The 16,720-nt window shown below is 35.4% G+C and overlaps 1 protein-coding gene across 1 annotated transcript; it reads right to left on the bottom strand.

The window, feature by feature from the left end:
- Positions 1 to 1,784: 1,784 nt before the first annotated feature.
- Positions 1,785 to 12,369, bottom strand: ssr2 (signal sequence receptor, beta). The gene is given in 7 exon segments (XM_028461141.1): positions 1,785 to 1,983; positions 3,886 to 3,963; positions 4,065 to 4,117; positions 4,120 to 4,172; positions 6,030 to 6,128; positions 9,657 to 9,817; positions 12,270 to 12,369. Coding segments are annotated over 6 exon segments (555 nt in total). The 5' UTR covers positions 12,270 to 12,369; the 3' UTR covers positions 1,785 to 1,872.
- Positions 12,370 to 16,720: the final 4,351 nt, after the last annotated feature.

Raw genomic sequence — 16,720 nt, 5'->3', positions numbered from 1 at the left:
TAATTTCCAGGTGAGTATGCAGTTGTAGGCAGTGTTCATATTGTTCACTAAAAGTTTTAATTAAATACTTTTTTAAAGTGACAATAACTAGACTTTGACTAAATTGAAAAAGTTGACGACAACTATATCAAAATATATTGATATTGTTGACTAATAAAAACTCAACTATAATCTGCATATCTAGCTGTTAAAATAATATGTATGGATATATATTCATGTATTTTTAAATGAAAAACACTGCAAAAAAAGAGAAAATGTAGAAAATGAGAAATTACTTCATAATTAATATTATGTTTTTAAAAATGTATGTTTTTCTGATACAACAGTTTTGATGTTTTGTGTTCCTAGTGAAAAGCTAATAAATAAATGATTATCAGACACAGAGCTAAGCTACAATAACCTCATGTAAATAATTAAAAATATTCACCAGTGGTGAAATAACACAAAGTTTGGGTTAAAAATAAAAATGAAGAATTCACATAAAGAAAAATAGTTTAATATCCCAGTAAAGAATAACATTTATACTATACATTAAAACAGACATTCTCACATGTAGTTATTGACCAATGAAAATAATAAAGTATATGTTCATAGAGTGTGTGAGTCTAGAACCAATGCATATCTGTGACTAATCATTAGTAATGTGAACAGTCTATGTTCATAGCTCTAAGCTGATCACATTACAGGGAGCTGAGACATATGCTAAGTAGTTTACTGAACATGTTCCAGACCCAAACACACACTGACTATTTAGAGGAGCTGACATGTCCACCAGATATGATGTATAGCAGATCTATTACTGTAGGTGGAGCTTATTACTATAAGTAAGTAAGTAAGTATTTATTTATAAAGCGCTTTTTGCAGATAAAATCACAAGTGCTGTACACAGAAACAATAAACATACATTTACATCACATGTGTAGCATCATAAAAGGGCAGTAAAAATTAAAAATAAAATCTTGTTAACTAAAAGCTTTTTTGAAAAGCGAAGTCTTCAAATGTTTTTTAAAAGTGTCCACGCAGTTCATCTCCCGGAGAGACTGGGGCAGACCATTCCAGAGTCTGGGGGCTGCAGCCTGGAACGCCAGGTCTCCTCTGGTTTAAATTTATACCATATTTACCTTTATATGTGATGGAGTTACTGATATATTGGAAGATGAACATGGAAGATAAATAAGGACACACCCCCCAATATTGTTTTGTTAATATGGAAGTTTGCATCTTTTCACAAATGTGAGTCAACAGCAAAACAATTGTCATAAGTGTTGAAATTCAAAATACTTTAAATGCATCTTTTTAGTCATAAAGCATAAAGTCTTCAAGCAGCAAGCTGTTGAATTATTGTTTGTTTTGTTAGTTTATTAGTGTTAAGCCTTCATATTTATCCTCTTCCTCTAATAATATTCCATAATTTGTATTTTAAACCTGTACTACGATGTATATTTAAATGTACTTTTATTTACGTGTTTGTGTTCTTTTATGTGTGGTGAGAAACCTTTTACTTTTTTATTGTGATAATAATCATTTTATTACAATAATGTAAATATCAACTACTTGATATTAAAAACAAACATATAGGAGCGTCAAAAAAAAAAACTTGCCTAGGGCCCCAAAGAAGCAAGAGACGGCCCTGCATTAGACAAACTAATGTGTATTTATGAAATAATATTTAGAGAATAAACTGTATGTGATGTCCTGAACATTATCATTATAGACTAAATGTACAGTATTCACTCACTCTGGGACAGGATGACAGTGTTAAAGCTGAGAGTCAAACAACATCATCAGTTAGTGAAAATGTTTATTCAGCTCAAAAAAAATAACATAAAATCACATCATTAATGTATTCATGTAATAATGTAATAATGTAGCTTAATTCTTCTTGGACTTTGGTGAGTCGTACTTGATCTTACTGGAGTACCAGAGGAGCAGAGGGATGCCAATGGAGGGCAGGGTCATCACGCCAAACGCTGCCCAGTCCAGCTACACACGCACACACACACGCGCACACACACACACACGTAATAATATTATTATAATAACAAAAGAAAATGAACGTGTCCACCCAAAGTCAAAGAATAAAATGATGTCACGGGGGGTGATGAACTCAGTGTTACCCCTCAGAGTCAGTATATCGCTCAGTAATCAATAACCAATTCATAACTACGCCTGAAAGCGTGGGCAACTATTATCACATTATTAACATTAATATTAGCATTAACAATAACGACTAATGTGAGCATTAACACAGGAAACAATTAGAATTGACAGTTTTTTTTTATAGTCATTTGTTTTTAGTCATTTTAAGAATTTCTGCTGACATTGTAGATTTTATGAGTCATATGTGCTTTTGATGTTTCTTATATTTACATTTGGTTTATTGTTAATCTGTGTTGTTTCTAACTTTATTTATTTTTCAGTATTTTGGGGTATTTGTTGTTGTTATATGTGTTTCATATTACTAGTGAACAGTAGCTAACAGATCTATAGCCATATGGTCACATGTGCTGTAATTCCTCAGATATATGAAAGTAAAAAATAAGGACACCCCCCCCACCACCCCCCCTCACTAAATGATCAGATCAAAGTAAACATTTACAGTGAGAATATTAGTCTGACGTCCTGAACACGAGTGTAAATGACTCAGTGTGTCCTGAGGTGTGTTCCATAAAGGAGGTTTAACAAACTCTGAGTCTATCCATAAACTCTAGGTCAACATACCCTCCATGGTAAACTCTGTGTATCTGATTCATTACAGCTGGTATGAAGTGGGTTAATAAACCCTGAGTATGTAAACCTTGGGTTACTGACGTGTACGATAAAAAGCCATCATCAATGGATCGAAGATGACTCAAACTGCCATGACAACCACCCGGAAAATAGTGATTTATTCACCCTGATGATGAAATAAGTCAGTGTTTGATGAATATGATCCTGTTCTAAAGATGTGTTCAGTCTTCAGTGATTATAGTGATTAAATCACCTGTAATTAATAACACTTTATGATCACTTCATCACTTTATCTCTTCAGTGACGTGACGAGTGGTGAATAATAATAATAAAATGTGTCTGAGGAGACGTGTCAGCATCATAGGATGTCTGCATAGAGAGTCCTCCTGTTACACTGGATATAAACACAGTGACTGATGCTTCATATCTAATCATTTATATTGATTTTAATGTAATATTATCACCAGTGTCATCTCTACGTCATAAAATATGTCATAATAAACACTGAAGCGGGACGTGAACCCACGACCCATCGCTTTCCAAGACCAGCGTCACACTTCACTGTGACATCATAACTTCATAGATGTATGATCTACAGATTTAACTGTATAACAATATAAAACAATAAAAGTGTATTAATTTAAATGATCATCTCCTCCTTTATATTATCTACAGGTTTGTATTCAGTGAACTTTACTACAGACGTCAGTAGATGTTTTAATGTAGATCAACCTCTCAGTGTGTTTCACTAAATGATCTACATCTATAATGTTAGAAAGAAAACTACTGTTATCACAATAAATCAACACAACATTAGTAATGATGTGAACACGTCTGTGGGTGTGATGTCACTAATGTGTTTCAGAGAAAAGTGTTAAGGTTTATTAAAGTGTTCAGGTGGGCGGAGCCAGGTAGAAACCCAGGGTTTCTTTGATAAAACCTGTCAGTGACCAGGTTTAGTTCATGGACAATGTTACCATGGTAACATACTCAGAGAATAACATACCTCATGTTTATGAATGAGATACTCAGAGTTTCATCATTTGAACCTGAACATACTCAGAGTTTGAACATAACCTGTTTTATGGAATAAACCTCTGTTGTGTAACTGTACAGATGTGTGTTACTCATCACACATATTATAATCAATACTTAATAGTGGGGGGAGAATTTACGGTCAAACTCCCTCTGAGCGAGGATCCCCCCCTGTCCAGGAGCACTGGTGTAGCCCACCTGTAGGACCCACCAACACGCTGACATCAGCACACTATTCATACCTTCAGAGAGAGTGTGTGTGTGTGTGTGTGTGTGTGTGTAAATAAACATGTGTTTACCACCACTGCTTCTCCTTCCTGAGCCACGTAGCTGATTGAAGCTGATGTAAAATAAAATATCCGGCCTTCAGAGGGCGCAGAACCACAGTGTGAGAAACGTTGCTGGCCCTGAGCATGAGGGGGTTAAAGGTCAATCATGGTTTAGGACAGGGTTCACTAGTCCCCCTTTCTTTAGACTCTAAGTCTTTATGTATGACTAGTTTAGTGAGTGAACAAACATCTATAGATGATAATAATGAGTAATAACACACATTATTAACTATATTTAATGCTTCATTTTTGTTTGTTATTGGTGTGATTTGAATTATTCTGTGTTTTCTGTTATTTTGTGTATTTTTCTCTCATCTAGTGTGTCTTTGTTGTTGTTTTGTGTATTTTATTGTTTGTTCTTTTTATTATTCAGAATATTTTTTGTGTTGTTGTTTTGTCAGTTATTGGTAATATTTAATATGATATTTAACTAAAAATAAACATTATAAAACTCCATATTTTATCGGAACGTTTGCGGCGGGATACACAATGGATTCCTGGAAGGTTGTCTGTCCATGCTTTCCATGGAGGACGTGGTTTGATTGATGGTAGCAGGAATGTTGCTGATTGGAGCAGGCAGCTTTCTGATCTATGGCAAAGTCTGTACTATGTTGGCATCTGTTTTGGGAAGACTGCCAGTCATTTCTGAACGGGGCAGAGCAATGAACAGTCAGACTGATGTGATGAAGGAACTCTAAAGTAAACAGGAAGCGTTTACGCCAGATTGAACCCAGCTTGGAGCGGGTGGTGCTCGCTAAGTGTTCAAGGCCACATTACTGGATTTACTGCTGGTTAACCAAACTGTGTTAGCCTGAAGCAAAAACACCACACCCCATCTCAAGGCCGTCTCCTATTTCACCATGGATGTGTGCAGATCTGATGCTCCGCCCCCTCCATCCCCCCTTCTCTCCCCCCCCATCACCCACCGGGACTTTTTATCTTCTGAACCAGATCTACCAAGGTCGTCACACCATCATGACTGTATCAGAGGGAAAGCAAAGGGTTTGTCTACGCCTCCATCGGCGCTCCACCCGCCCCCCCTTCAAGCTACAGGGATGGCGTCATGGAGCACCCAGAGGCTGCGCCTGCACCCCCAATGGCTGGAAATCCTCTCCTTCTCTCCATCCTGGCTCCACCCCCTGAAACCTCTCCCCCAGACCCACCAGCACCCCCCATGTGTGCATGTACGTTGAGGAGGTATTTTTTCTAGTTTTACACTGTCTCCACAATAATTAATTCAGTTTAAAACCTGCCTTTTCCCCCTCACCTGTCCTTCTAAACATGATGGCGCCACAAATGGCCGCCTCAGTGTGTTGATGTGTGTGTGTGTGTGTGTGTGTTATTTCCGCTCCAATGACCAAGTTAAATACCTTATACTGTTTTTAAATTGTACCTGGCTGATTCTTTATGCATATTTAAAAAATCTTTAAAATCATATTTTTTTACCAATCTTAATGTATATATCAGGTATTTTTTTTAATGTATTGGTTGGTGTAATGTTGGTGTACCTTTTTATGTAATGTTTCTGCATATTTAATGAGGATGTGTTAACTCCTCCTACACAGTTTGTCTCATAACCAAATATTTCAGAACGTTCCACAAATGTATATTCTCACTTTTATCATCTTTTACAACCTTAGTGCTAATGTTCAGCTATTGCTAGGGTTATGCTAATGCTAGGCTGACGTTAATGCTAGGTTAGCACTATTGCTAGGTTAATGCTAATGCTAGGTTAGCGCTAATGCTAGCTGATGCTAATGCTAGCTAATGCAGCACCTCACCTCACAGCATCCTCACTTTCATTTTCTTCAGGAAATGAAAATTTTCTAGTTTGAACGATCTTTAAATGTTTAGTTGTACTAAAATCTAGTTTTTATGAACATTAGCAAACACTACGGTGGATCCTATAAACTATGAAACATGTCCAAAGGATACGGTGCGATCCTGTCCCATTTAACGTTCAACATTCCTGAAACTATTCCAAAGTCTTCAGGAGGAAACGAGTCGTCAGATAGCTCCACCTCCAGAGCAGCACTGCAAACACACACACACACACACACACACACACACACACACACACACACACACACACACACACACACACACACACACACACACACACACACACACACACACACACACACACACACACACACACACACACACACACACACACACACACACACACACACACACACTAGATTAGAGTGTGAACACATTTATGTTAGTGTGTGTTTAGCATTCATTGATTATTAATTATAATTATTATTATTATTATTCCTTTTCCACTGAAAAATATTTATGTTTCTATCTGTAACATGATGGTATAACAACAATAAATAATACATTTTAAAAAGAATAATAATAATGAAAGTTAATTAATTGTGTTTGTTTGAAGCCCTGCTTTAGATTTACATCTGAACGATTCACATTAATCACAGAAATATTAAGGTTTTTATTACTGTGATAACGTAACTTCAGACGTTGAGGTTTTTTAATCCGTCTCCATCATTTGAATGATTTATATGTTCACCAATCAGAAACGCCTAGAACCGCCTTCCTGGGCTGCTGGCCAATCAGAGACGGTTACAGGACACATGCCTGTATGTGCTACAGTGAGTCTGAGTACATTAATATCTACACTAGGGTCTATAAAATACAAGTTGAACACGTAAATGGACAGAATCTGGTTTAAACGTCGTCATCGTGAGGAAAAAATGTGAAAATGTCGTTGCTACTCATCCTGTTCTCTTCAAACACCATCTAAACACGTCTAACCTGTAAACATCTACACTAATCATCACTAGTGCCTGTTTAACTTTAATGTGTCTGTTTGTTTCTGATGTAGCGCTGCTGTGCTCCATGAAAACATGAGTCAGCATTAATCAACATCTCATCAGAGCTACAGAAGATCTGTGGATGAAGTTGTTCTGTTGTTGTGATCATCAATACCAGTGATTGTAGAGTCTGAAACATCATAGATTATTGATCACTTCTGATACTGTAAATATTCTGACCCCTAGTGGTGAAATAACACTTCTTATTTTTGTTTATTTATTACAGTCTGGAATGATGTCATCAGAATCATTTTCATTAGATTCATTTAAATGAAGTTGATCAAAACTTAATCAATAAACCTGATCAGATTCAGTAAATCATTGATCCCTGAGGGTAAATATGGTGACATTAATGCTGCTCTCGTAAATATTGATATGATATAAATAATTAAAAAGGATCAGTCATAATAATCAGACATGCAAACACTAAAGGTGACAAACTAACCATGGATCCTCTCACAGAGAATGTTTTTAGATATTTACACATACAGTAAATGAATAAAGTCATGTTGAACACTGAAGAATACACTAAGGAAAAATACACTATTTTCTTCAAGCAAAAAAAAACAACTCAAGTTATGGTTTGTGAAAAACAACAAATACATAAATATATTTATGTAGAATTATGATGTTAAAGTGAACATTTGTACAGTTCTTTGTTATTTAACACCAGTGCTGCTGAGCTACTGGTTTTATATATATTTATATATAATGTTTTTAACAGTTTCCATCATGTATCTTATTTCTAAACAAACGTCTTATGCTTCCTTTGTTGATCCATAAGATTTTTAACAGAAACTCTTTTGTCTTTTCTTACTATGAGTTTTATTTTTCTAAGTGCTTTGAAATGACTTTGTTGTATTCTGTTCTATTTTAATAAAGTTGAATTGTAATAACTAGCATTAAACATTAACTGGACTTACATTTTTCAAACTCCATTTTTTTCCTTCTAATTCTGTGTTTAACACATTATTTTTTATTCTGTTTTTTTAAAAATAGATTTTATCTCCTATCTTGAACTCCTATGAGTTCAACAAAATACATAAATAAAGAAAACATCATTAAACAGAAATGTCAAAATAAAGTGTCATTTAAACCACGTGTAAACTCTAATTAAAAGGTAGTTATAGATTGTACTGACATAGATTATTCTTTTTAATTATTTATAATCATATGTCATATAAAGATGTATGAATGAGAACAGCATTAATGTCACCATATTTCCTCTCAGGGATCAATAGTTTACTGAATCTGATCAGATTTACAAAGTTTGATCACCTTAATTTTAAATAACCTCATTTAAATGATCCTGATGATATTATTCCAGATGATTAGACAAAAGTAAATAGACATCAGTTATTTCACCACTAGGGGTCAGAATATTAGAAAGTTATCAATAATCTACGATGTTTCAGACTCTATAATCTCGTCCATAAAAACACAACTTGTTCCCACAGATCTTCTGTAGCTCTGATGAGATGTTGTTCATATTAAACACTGAGCAGGTGAAGCTGATGGAGGCTGCTAAGCCCCTCCCTCCCTGTTTGTAACTTCACCAGAAATGGGTGGAGCTTCACAGACATTAAGTTCAGTGGGAAACTGCTCAGCTCTGTGTTTAGGAGTGTGATGCATAGTTTTTTATAGCAGTTTAGTCAGTGTTGCTGATTCTACATGTTTAGCTCTGGAGTGGGAGGAGTGAGGGGCGGGGGGATTAATGACCGGCCCCTTCATGATAACGGTGTTTCATTCACATTATGTCACCTTCAGTGAATTCAGTTTTTAATGGTTGATGAAATGATTGATATAATGCCCTACATACCTAATACGTGTCTGTGTTCTCCTGTTCAACTGAAACCGCTCTAGTCCAGTCATGTGACCTGTTCCAAGTAGGTCCGTACGGAGCATCAGCGCTGAGGGCTACGCACTCACATATTAGTCTGCTGCAGAGTAATATGTAGAAAGTACATCCGTTTGTGTATGGTAGATATGTGTGGAACAGATCCAACCTCCAGCGTGCATAGAGCAGGAGAATCACCAGATCTACACGATCCACATAAATCACCTCGAGTTCAAAACAGCAAAAAGCGACTGGTTTGCATGTATGTTTTAATTGTATGGAACTCATTTTAAATTACATTTTTATTTTTGGTATTTATTTTGTTTCCTCACAGGAGTTAAAAACTAATGATTCATATTTCTAAAATAAATGGAAAAAGCCACAATTGCACCAAACACCACCATATAGCATTAGCTAAATGTGTCTATGTGTCGCACGTCATCACCGTGCAGCGGCGGGAACTCACCACGAGTTTTAGCCTTCAAATTTATCACTGGTTATAGGTAGAATAATATTATCCATCTATTACAATGTGAGTTATAGATAGAATAATATTATCCATCTATTACAATGTGAGTTATAGATAGAATAATATTATCCATCTGATACAATGTGAGTTATAGATAGAATAATATTATCCATCTGATACAATGTGAGTTATAGATAGAATAATATTATCCATCTATTACAATGTGAGTTATAGATAGAATAATATTATCCATCTATTACAATGTGAGTTATAGATAGAATAATATTATCCATCTATTACAATGTCAACATTGTTCCAGGCTTCTGTAGAAGTGAATGAACCTGTTCTGACGCACACACGCACACACACACACACGCACACACGCACGCACACACGCACGCACACACGCACACACTAACCTGGAGCCCACATTATAGATGTTATATTGTAGAGTGAGGTCTCGTCCTTCCACTGCGTAGCGGTTCAGCAGTGACTTGGAGGCTAACAAACGAGCTCCATCTTCTCCAGAACAAAGGCCGAGAAGAGCCAGGAGCACAATTACACACAGCCTTTGGATCATCTGAGAGAGAACAAAACATTCTTTTATAAACTCTCGCTGTAGTTATTTAGCGACTGCATGGTGGAGGTGAGGGAAAATCTCAAAATGACAACATACGATAAAAATGTCCATCATTTTAAATGGAATAAAGTTTTATCAATTAAAACTTTTTACCAATTAAAACTGAGCCAGGGTGACTGTGGCTCAGGTGGTAGAGGGTCGTCTTCTGATATAGAGGTTGGGGGTTTGATCCCAGTACCTGACTATGTGTCGAAGTGTCCTTGGGCAAGACACTGAACCCTAAGTTGCTCCCAGTGGTCGACTAGTGCCTTACATGTCAGTCCTGTCCCACTGGTGAATGAGCTGATATGTAAAGCTATGAGACTGTTTCCGTGGTGATAAAGATCTATATAAATCATGTCTATTTAACATTTGCCAGAAAAACTATTTAGGGTTAATTTACTGATGCAAAATGTCACAAGATAAAATAACATCACGATGCTTTAAAATGGTTAAATAACGTGTATCACAAACTAAAGGTCTGCCAAAAGTAAACACACAAAATGACACAAATTATTAGAGAAATACACAAAAGAACAACACAAATACTTAATAGGACAACCTACAAAAACTTACAAAAAAATGGAGAAATACGCAAAAAGGTGATATTGTAATTTTATATATCGGCAAAATAAAGAAGTCGATATACGCTGAATCTGGATATCTTGTCCAGCCCTAGATCATCTATACACGTTTCACAGAGATCACAACTGTACGTTTATCTACGTTATAGAGATCAATACTTAGAACAGCCAGCACAAGAAATTAAAGTGAGAAATAAACATTTCTATATATTTTAGATTGATTTATTCTTTAAACATTAATATTAATTTATAGAGATAGATGACTTTTATTACAGGGGGCGGGGCCGCAAACATGTCAGCATTAGAATAACAACCAATCAGATCATTAGAGTTTGTTATTGTCCTTTTATGTGTTTTACTCTCATTTTGTCTTTAAGTGACTTTTTGTTATTCTTGTCATTTTGCATATTTTAGTTGTTAATTTGTGTATATTTGAGGTCATTTTGTATATTTTTATTTTCATATTGTGTATGTCATCCTAATTTGTACGTTGATGTTTTGTGTGCATTATTTTTCTCTCATTTTGCATATTTTCTAATGTCCTTTTGTGTTTTTATTGTCATATTTTGATATTTTGTGTCATTTTAAAGACTTATTATTCATTTATTAAATGGTAATGCTGTAATTTTAGTGATTATTACACAGTCAGAGACAGAAGTACAACAGTAGCAATAATAATCATAAGTTTGTTTTGGTTTCAGCCAAGAATTATCATTTTGGTGGATCCTATTACAATTATTACTGTAACAATAATATTTCTATTAGAACAAGGTCTTCAACGTCTGGGTCGGGACCCAAAATAGGATCAAACAAATAGAAAATAAAACTCTCTCTGACAGCAGGAGTTCAGTTTTAAAAACCATCATTAAAAGTTAGGTTGTATTATGTTGTATTATCATTTTATATTCACATTTTCCATCAGTCGATTGTGTGTGTGTGTGTGTGTGTGTGTTGTGTGTGTGTGTGTGATAATTTAGTTGAAATCACAGTGTTATTATTAGGTACTGATGGGCAACTGGAGGCCTGGGGGCCACATGTGGCCCTCACTCTAATTGTGTGCGGCCCCCCAACGTAAACGCACAAAATCACTTAAAAACATATAGAAAATTGTAATTGTAAAATTGTGGAAAAAAAACACTCGACACAAAATAACTCCTAAAAACACATAAAACGACAAGAACAAAACAGAATAAGAGAAAAATATACAAAATAATATAGAAATTAAGGACAACAAATATTCACAAAAATGACCACAAGATCATAAAATGACAACAAATATACACTTACTGACTTACAAAAACAGAAAATACACAAGCACAATTGAAATATACACACAATAACTTAAAAAAACCCCACAAAACAACAAAAATAGATAAAACAGCTGAAAAACACACAAAATGAGACCAAAAAGAAAACGGACAAAAAACAACAAAAGTAAATAATATAAAAAGACACAAAATGACTCCCTAAACACACACATTCCTTTGTGAATGATTCTAAATAATGACAATAATGTTAACACCAGATACATTATTATAATGTATATTAATGTAGATGTGAAGGTCAGACTATCAGAATATAAAGTCACTTTGCATTAATAGAGGAGTTTATAGGCTTTTTAACTCTTTATGTTTAACAGAAACAGGGAAAATAAAGTTAGGAAATGACAGACAGACAGTGAACGTCTCACAGACGAACTATAGTAAATAAAGACAAAGAATGAAGTGATTCTGAAGGAGAAAAACACTGATTATTTAAGGAGAATGTTTTCATTGTTTAAATAAAGCCGATATTAGAGTAAAATAAAGATAAAAGAGACACACACTCACCGTGCTGAGCTCAGCTCTGAATACAAACGAAAAGAACTGGAACTGCGCATGCTCAGAAGATGCCACTAGTTTGTCTGACGTGTACAGTCTGAGAGGAGAGAGAGAGTGAATGGAGGGGAACGCCCCCTGCTGGGAGGGAGGACCATACACAGCATAATAATATAGAATATTATTATTAATACTATGACGATAAATGTTTATGGGGAGGACCATGTACAGCATTTAATACAGATTATTATTACTATTATTATTATTATTATTATTATTATTAGATATGTCTATGGGAAGGACCATAGACATCATATCATATATATATCCGATGGGAGGGCATACGCAGAGTGTGTGGGGTGTGGGTGGACACACCCCCCAGTTTTCCCAATTTTTAATATAACTTACACAATATAGAAATATTTTAAGTGCCAAAAAATACAGTGACTATGAGATATTAAAACAGTGATTAAAAAATTCAATCTTTTACAAAATAAAATATAGTAAAAAAAGTTTGAAAGGACCAGCAGTCAATGACGTAGAGCTTTGTTTCCAACACCATGGGTGCTTCGTATATCACTAGTCTGGTGTTTGTAGTGATGCACTGAGAAAACAAGTGACCAGAAGCTCCTCATAGCACATAGACAATCATCAAATGAGGAGTAACGTTGTTAGAGACTTTTAATCCCATAATCTACATTTTAAAGGCTTGTTTTAATCCATATGGATCATTTTATTCTCTTAATATTCTTAATGATTTATAACTGACATAAAGTCTGTCCTCTATGTTAAAGTGTATCTCACATATTAAAGCACATGGATCCAGTGTTCTATGATATATCATGTAGAACATCATAAATAATAAAACTGCTTAAATTGACCAACTTTACTTTCTCATTCTTTAAGTTACAGTGAGGGATGAACATTTCAAGCTGCATTTTGGATTTATTTTGGCAGGTCTATAATACAGCTTTAGAAACATGTGTTACAGAAATGATAATAACAGTTAGTTTGGTACATTATAAATATATATATTTATATATATAGATGAGACAGGGTTGGATAGCTGGCTTTGGGAGCCAAAAGTAGATAAACAATGTGTTTTTGATGCAGTCTATTCTAATTAGCCTTGTGTCCTGGGTTTCACTGCAGACTTTTTAACCTGCAAGTCGAGCACTCAACTTCTCCAAGTTGGATTCAATTTCACGTAAATGTTCCAAAAGCAGCTCCTGCTTGTTTTTTGAAATCATTCATCACATGAGTCTGAGTGTTGAGATCCTGCTCCATCCATCACTGGCAGCCTTCACAAACAGTTGCCAACGTAGTACAGACTTTATGATAGGTCAGAAAGCTGCCAGCTCCATCAGCAGCATGTTGCTACCATGATCCCAATCATGTAGATGTCTACCACGTCTTCCAAGGAAAGCATCGACAGACACGTAACTCACCACTTGTTTCAAAGGTCCAGTGCATATCTAGCCGCAAATGTACCGCTTGGACACGTGGGCTCACCACTGCCTAGAGGAGAAGAACACCCATGTGCAAAGGCTGTTTGTTGATTTCAGCTCAGCATTCAATACCATCGTTCTCCAGCATCTGGTAAAGTGAAACACTGTTCCTTCATACCCTGATACCATCTTTTGGTTTCTTTTCCTTGTGCCCCCTTGAAACTGCAGCACAAGTTTGGGTAAAGGGCCTTGCTCAAGGGTTTATTGCTTTGACCCATGATGGGACTCAAACCAGCAACCCCCTACCACTCTGCTTGTGTAAATCATTGGTTTTTTTTTGTCAATCATTGTTTAAAGAAAATGTATTTTTGTAGTTACTAAATTTAAATTGTGTTAATTTGATGTGACATGCTGAGATCTCCTGGTTTTCACATGCTTAGATAAGGCAGTGCCCTTAAAATCATAAGGTCTCGGGATTGAACCCACATGGACCACTTTCTAATTTTCCTCTTTTGGGATGTCTAGAAAGTTGTAAAAATGTTCATTTTGCCTCCGCCAGAGACGTCGTCTCAACTTCAGGCCATCACATCATTTCAGCGTTGGTCTGCTCAGCAGACGTATTCCAGACATACCAAAAAAGAGGAAATAAGACAGGTGGTCCATGGTGGCCTCGATCCATAGACCTTAGGCTTTCTATCGCATGGGCGACCGTGGCTCAGGTGGTAGAGGGTCGTCTTCTGATGGAGAGGTTGGGGGTTCGATCCCAGTACCTGACTATGTGTCGAAGTGTCCTTGGGCAAGACACGAACCCTAGTTGCTCCCAGTGGTCGACTAGTGCCTTGCATGTCAGTCCCTGTCCCACTGGTGTGTGAATGTGAGAGTGATGGGTGAATGAGCTGATATGTAAAGCTTTGAGACTGTTTCAGTGGTGATAAAGCTCTATATAAATCATGTCTATTTAACATTTATTTCCTTATCCATTCAGCTAATCACATGTAACCCCTGAAATTTAGATTCAATATTTAGATTAGATTTAATATTTAGATTTAGATTTAGCATTTAAATATGATACATAACATTAGATTGAGATTATATATTTAGACTTAGATTTAACATTTAGATATAACATATAACATTTAGATTTAAAATTTAGATTTAAATTAAATATTTAGATATAGATTTAACATTTAGATAGAACATATACCATTTAGATTTAAATATTTAGATTTAATGCATTCTATATATGTGGTTAAATGTTGTGTTAAATGTAGGAAAATGTGCTATATATGAGAAAAGCGAGATAAATAATGAAAATGTTTTTATACTAAATTTTTACACTTGGCACCCCAGTTTTCATATAAAATCATGCTTTATCAAGAATACAAAGTTATTACCCTTAATGTCAATGGGCTACAAAACCCAATAAAAAGAAGTAAAGCGGTTGTTAAAATGAAAAAAAGAAAAACAAGATAGAATTTTCTGGCAAGAATCACAGCTTTTTAATACTGAACATGAGAAACTAAAGAGGCTGGGCTACAGAAACACATACGATTCATCTTTTAAGGGGCAAAATACCAGAGGAGTGGCTATTGTCATTTCACATAAGTTACATTTCACAAATTAAAGACAAGGAAGGATGTACATACTGGCTTTAATGATGACAAGGAAATACATAACTATGGGTTCTATTCTCTCTTCTGGACTTTTACAACACTTCTCTCCTATGTGTAATTCAGGAGGAGAATAGCATACAGGACAGAAACAGCACCACTGTGTGGTTTATAGACTGAAGCACATGGGAGAATAGAGGTCCAATATGAATTAAAGTGACCAAGATCAGTAGTATAAGCCTAGATGCCCAGAAGGCATTTGACTCAGTCCGGTGGGATTATTTATATCTGGTCCTCAAATGATTTGGCTTTAACTCCCAGGGTTATAGGATACAGACAGGGATGCCCCCTTAGTCCTTATTTATTGAGCGTCTGATTCAGCCAATCAGAGAGGATGATGATATCATGGTATTTCTATTGGAGAGGCCCAACACAAAATGTGTGCATATGCAGATTGTATTTTAATGACACTTACCTGTCCAGAGAACTGTATATTCTAGAAAAAGTCAGTTGATATTGTGGCTACAGACTAAACTTACATAAAACACAGACTCTACCTTTAACAATCCCGCTGAGATCATTTCAAGTAAATGCCAATTTGAATGGAAAAACAACATGATCAAATATTTAGGTGTCCAGATACCTAAACACAACTGCCATTTATGACAATAATTACTTCCCCATCACAGCAGACATTAAAACAGACCTAAACATGTGGTCACTACGACCAATGAGCATGTAGAACAGAATAGAAGCAGTAAAGATGAACAGATTGCCTCGTCTAAAGCAGTTTAATGAGTGGAATAGAATGATCTCATCATTTATTTGAAGAAGAAAAGGATAAAATGTCAGACTTTTTAACTCCAGAAAGACAGAGATGGGATGGGTTTACTCTGTGTAGAATTATTATTATTATTATTATTATTATTATAAAGCAGCACAAATATGTTACTTCATTTGTTGGTGTGACCCTCACCTATAGAAGACCATAGAACATAAGTTAATAAATACACCTCTCCCTTCAGTAAGTAGGTGATATAAAAGAGTTCTACTGAACATCTGGAAAAAAGACTCACGGACAGAGAATTTGAACAAAACAACAAAAATATTACATGACTCAGAATTCATACCTGCTAAACTACACAATACATTCAAATACTGGAGAAACTCAGGAATGACTTCATTGTCAATATAACAAATAATAAGATTCATGACCCTTCCAACAACTAAGAAACATCTTTAAACTGGAGACATATATGATTTTTTTCAGATACCTCCAAATGAGACATTACTATGATAAAAATATAAATGGGACAAAGCGAAAGTATTAAATGTGATTACAATTATTTATGAAAGCACACAAAGGTAATGTCACTAGAAAATGTGACCTCTGTATGTACACGTC

Source organism: Gouania willdenowi, chromosome 11 (genome assembly GCF_900634775.1).
Source record: "Gouania willdenowi chromosome 11, fGouWil2.1, whole genome shotgun sequence".
NCBI classification, from domain to species: domain Eukaryota; kingdom Metazoa; phylum Chordata; class Actinopteri; order Blenniiformes; family Gobiesocidae; genus Gouania; species Gouania willdenowi.
Note: the sequence above shows the minus strand (reverse complement) of the source record. Positions and strands in the feature narration are given on the sequence as shown.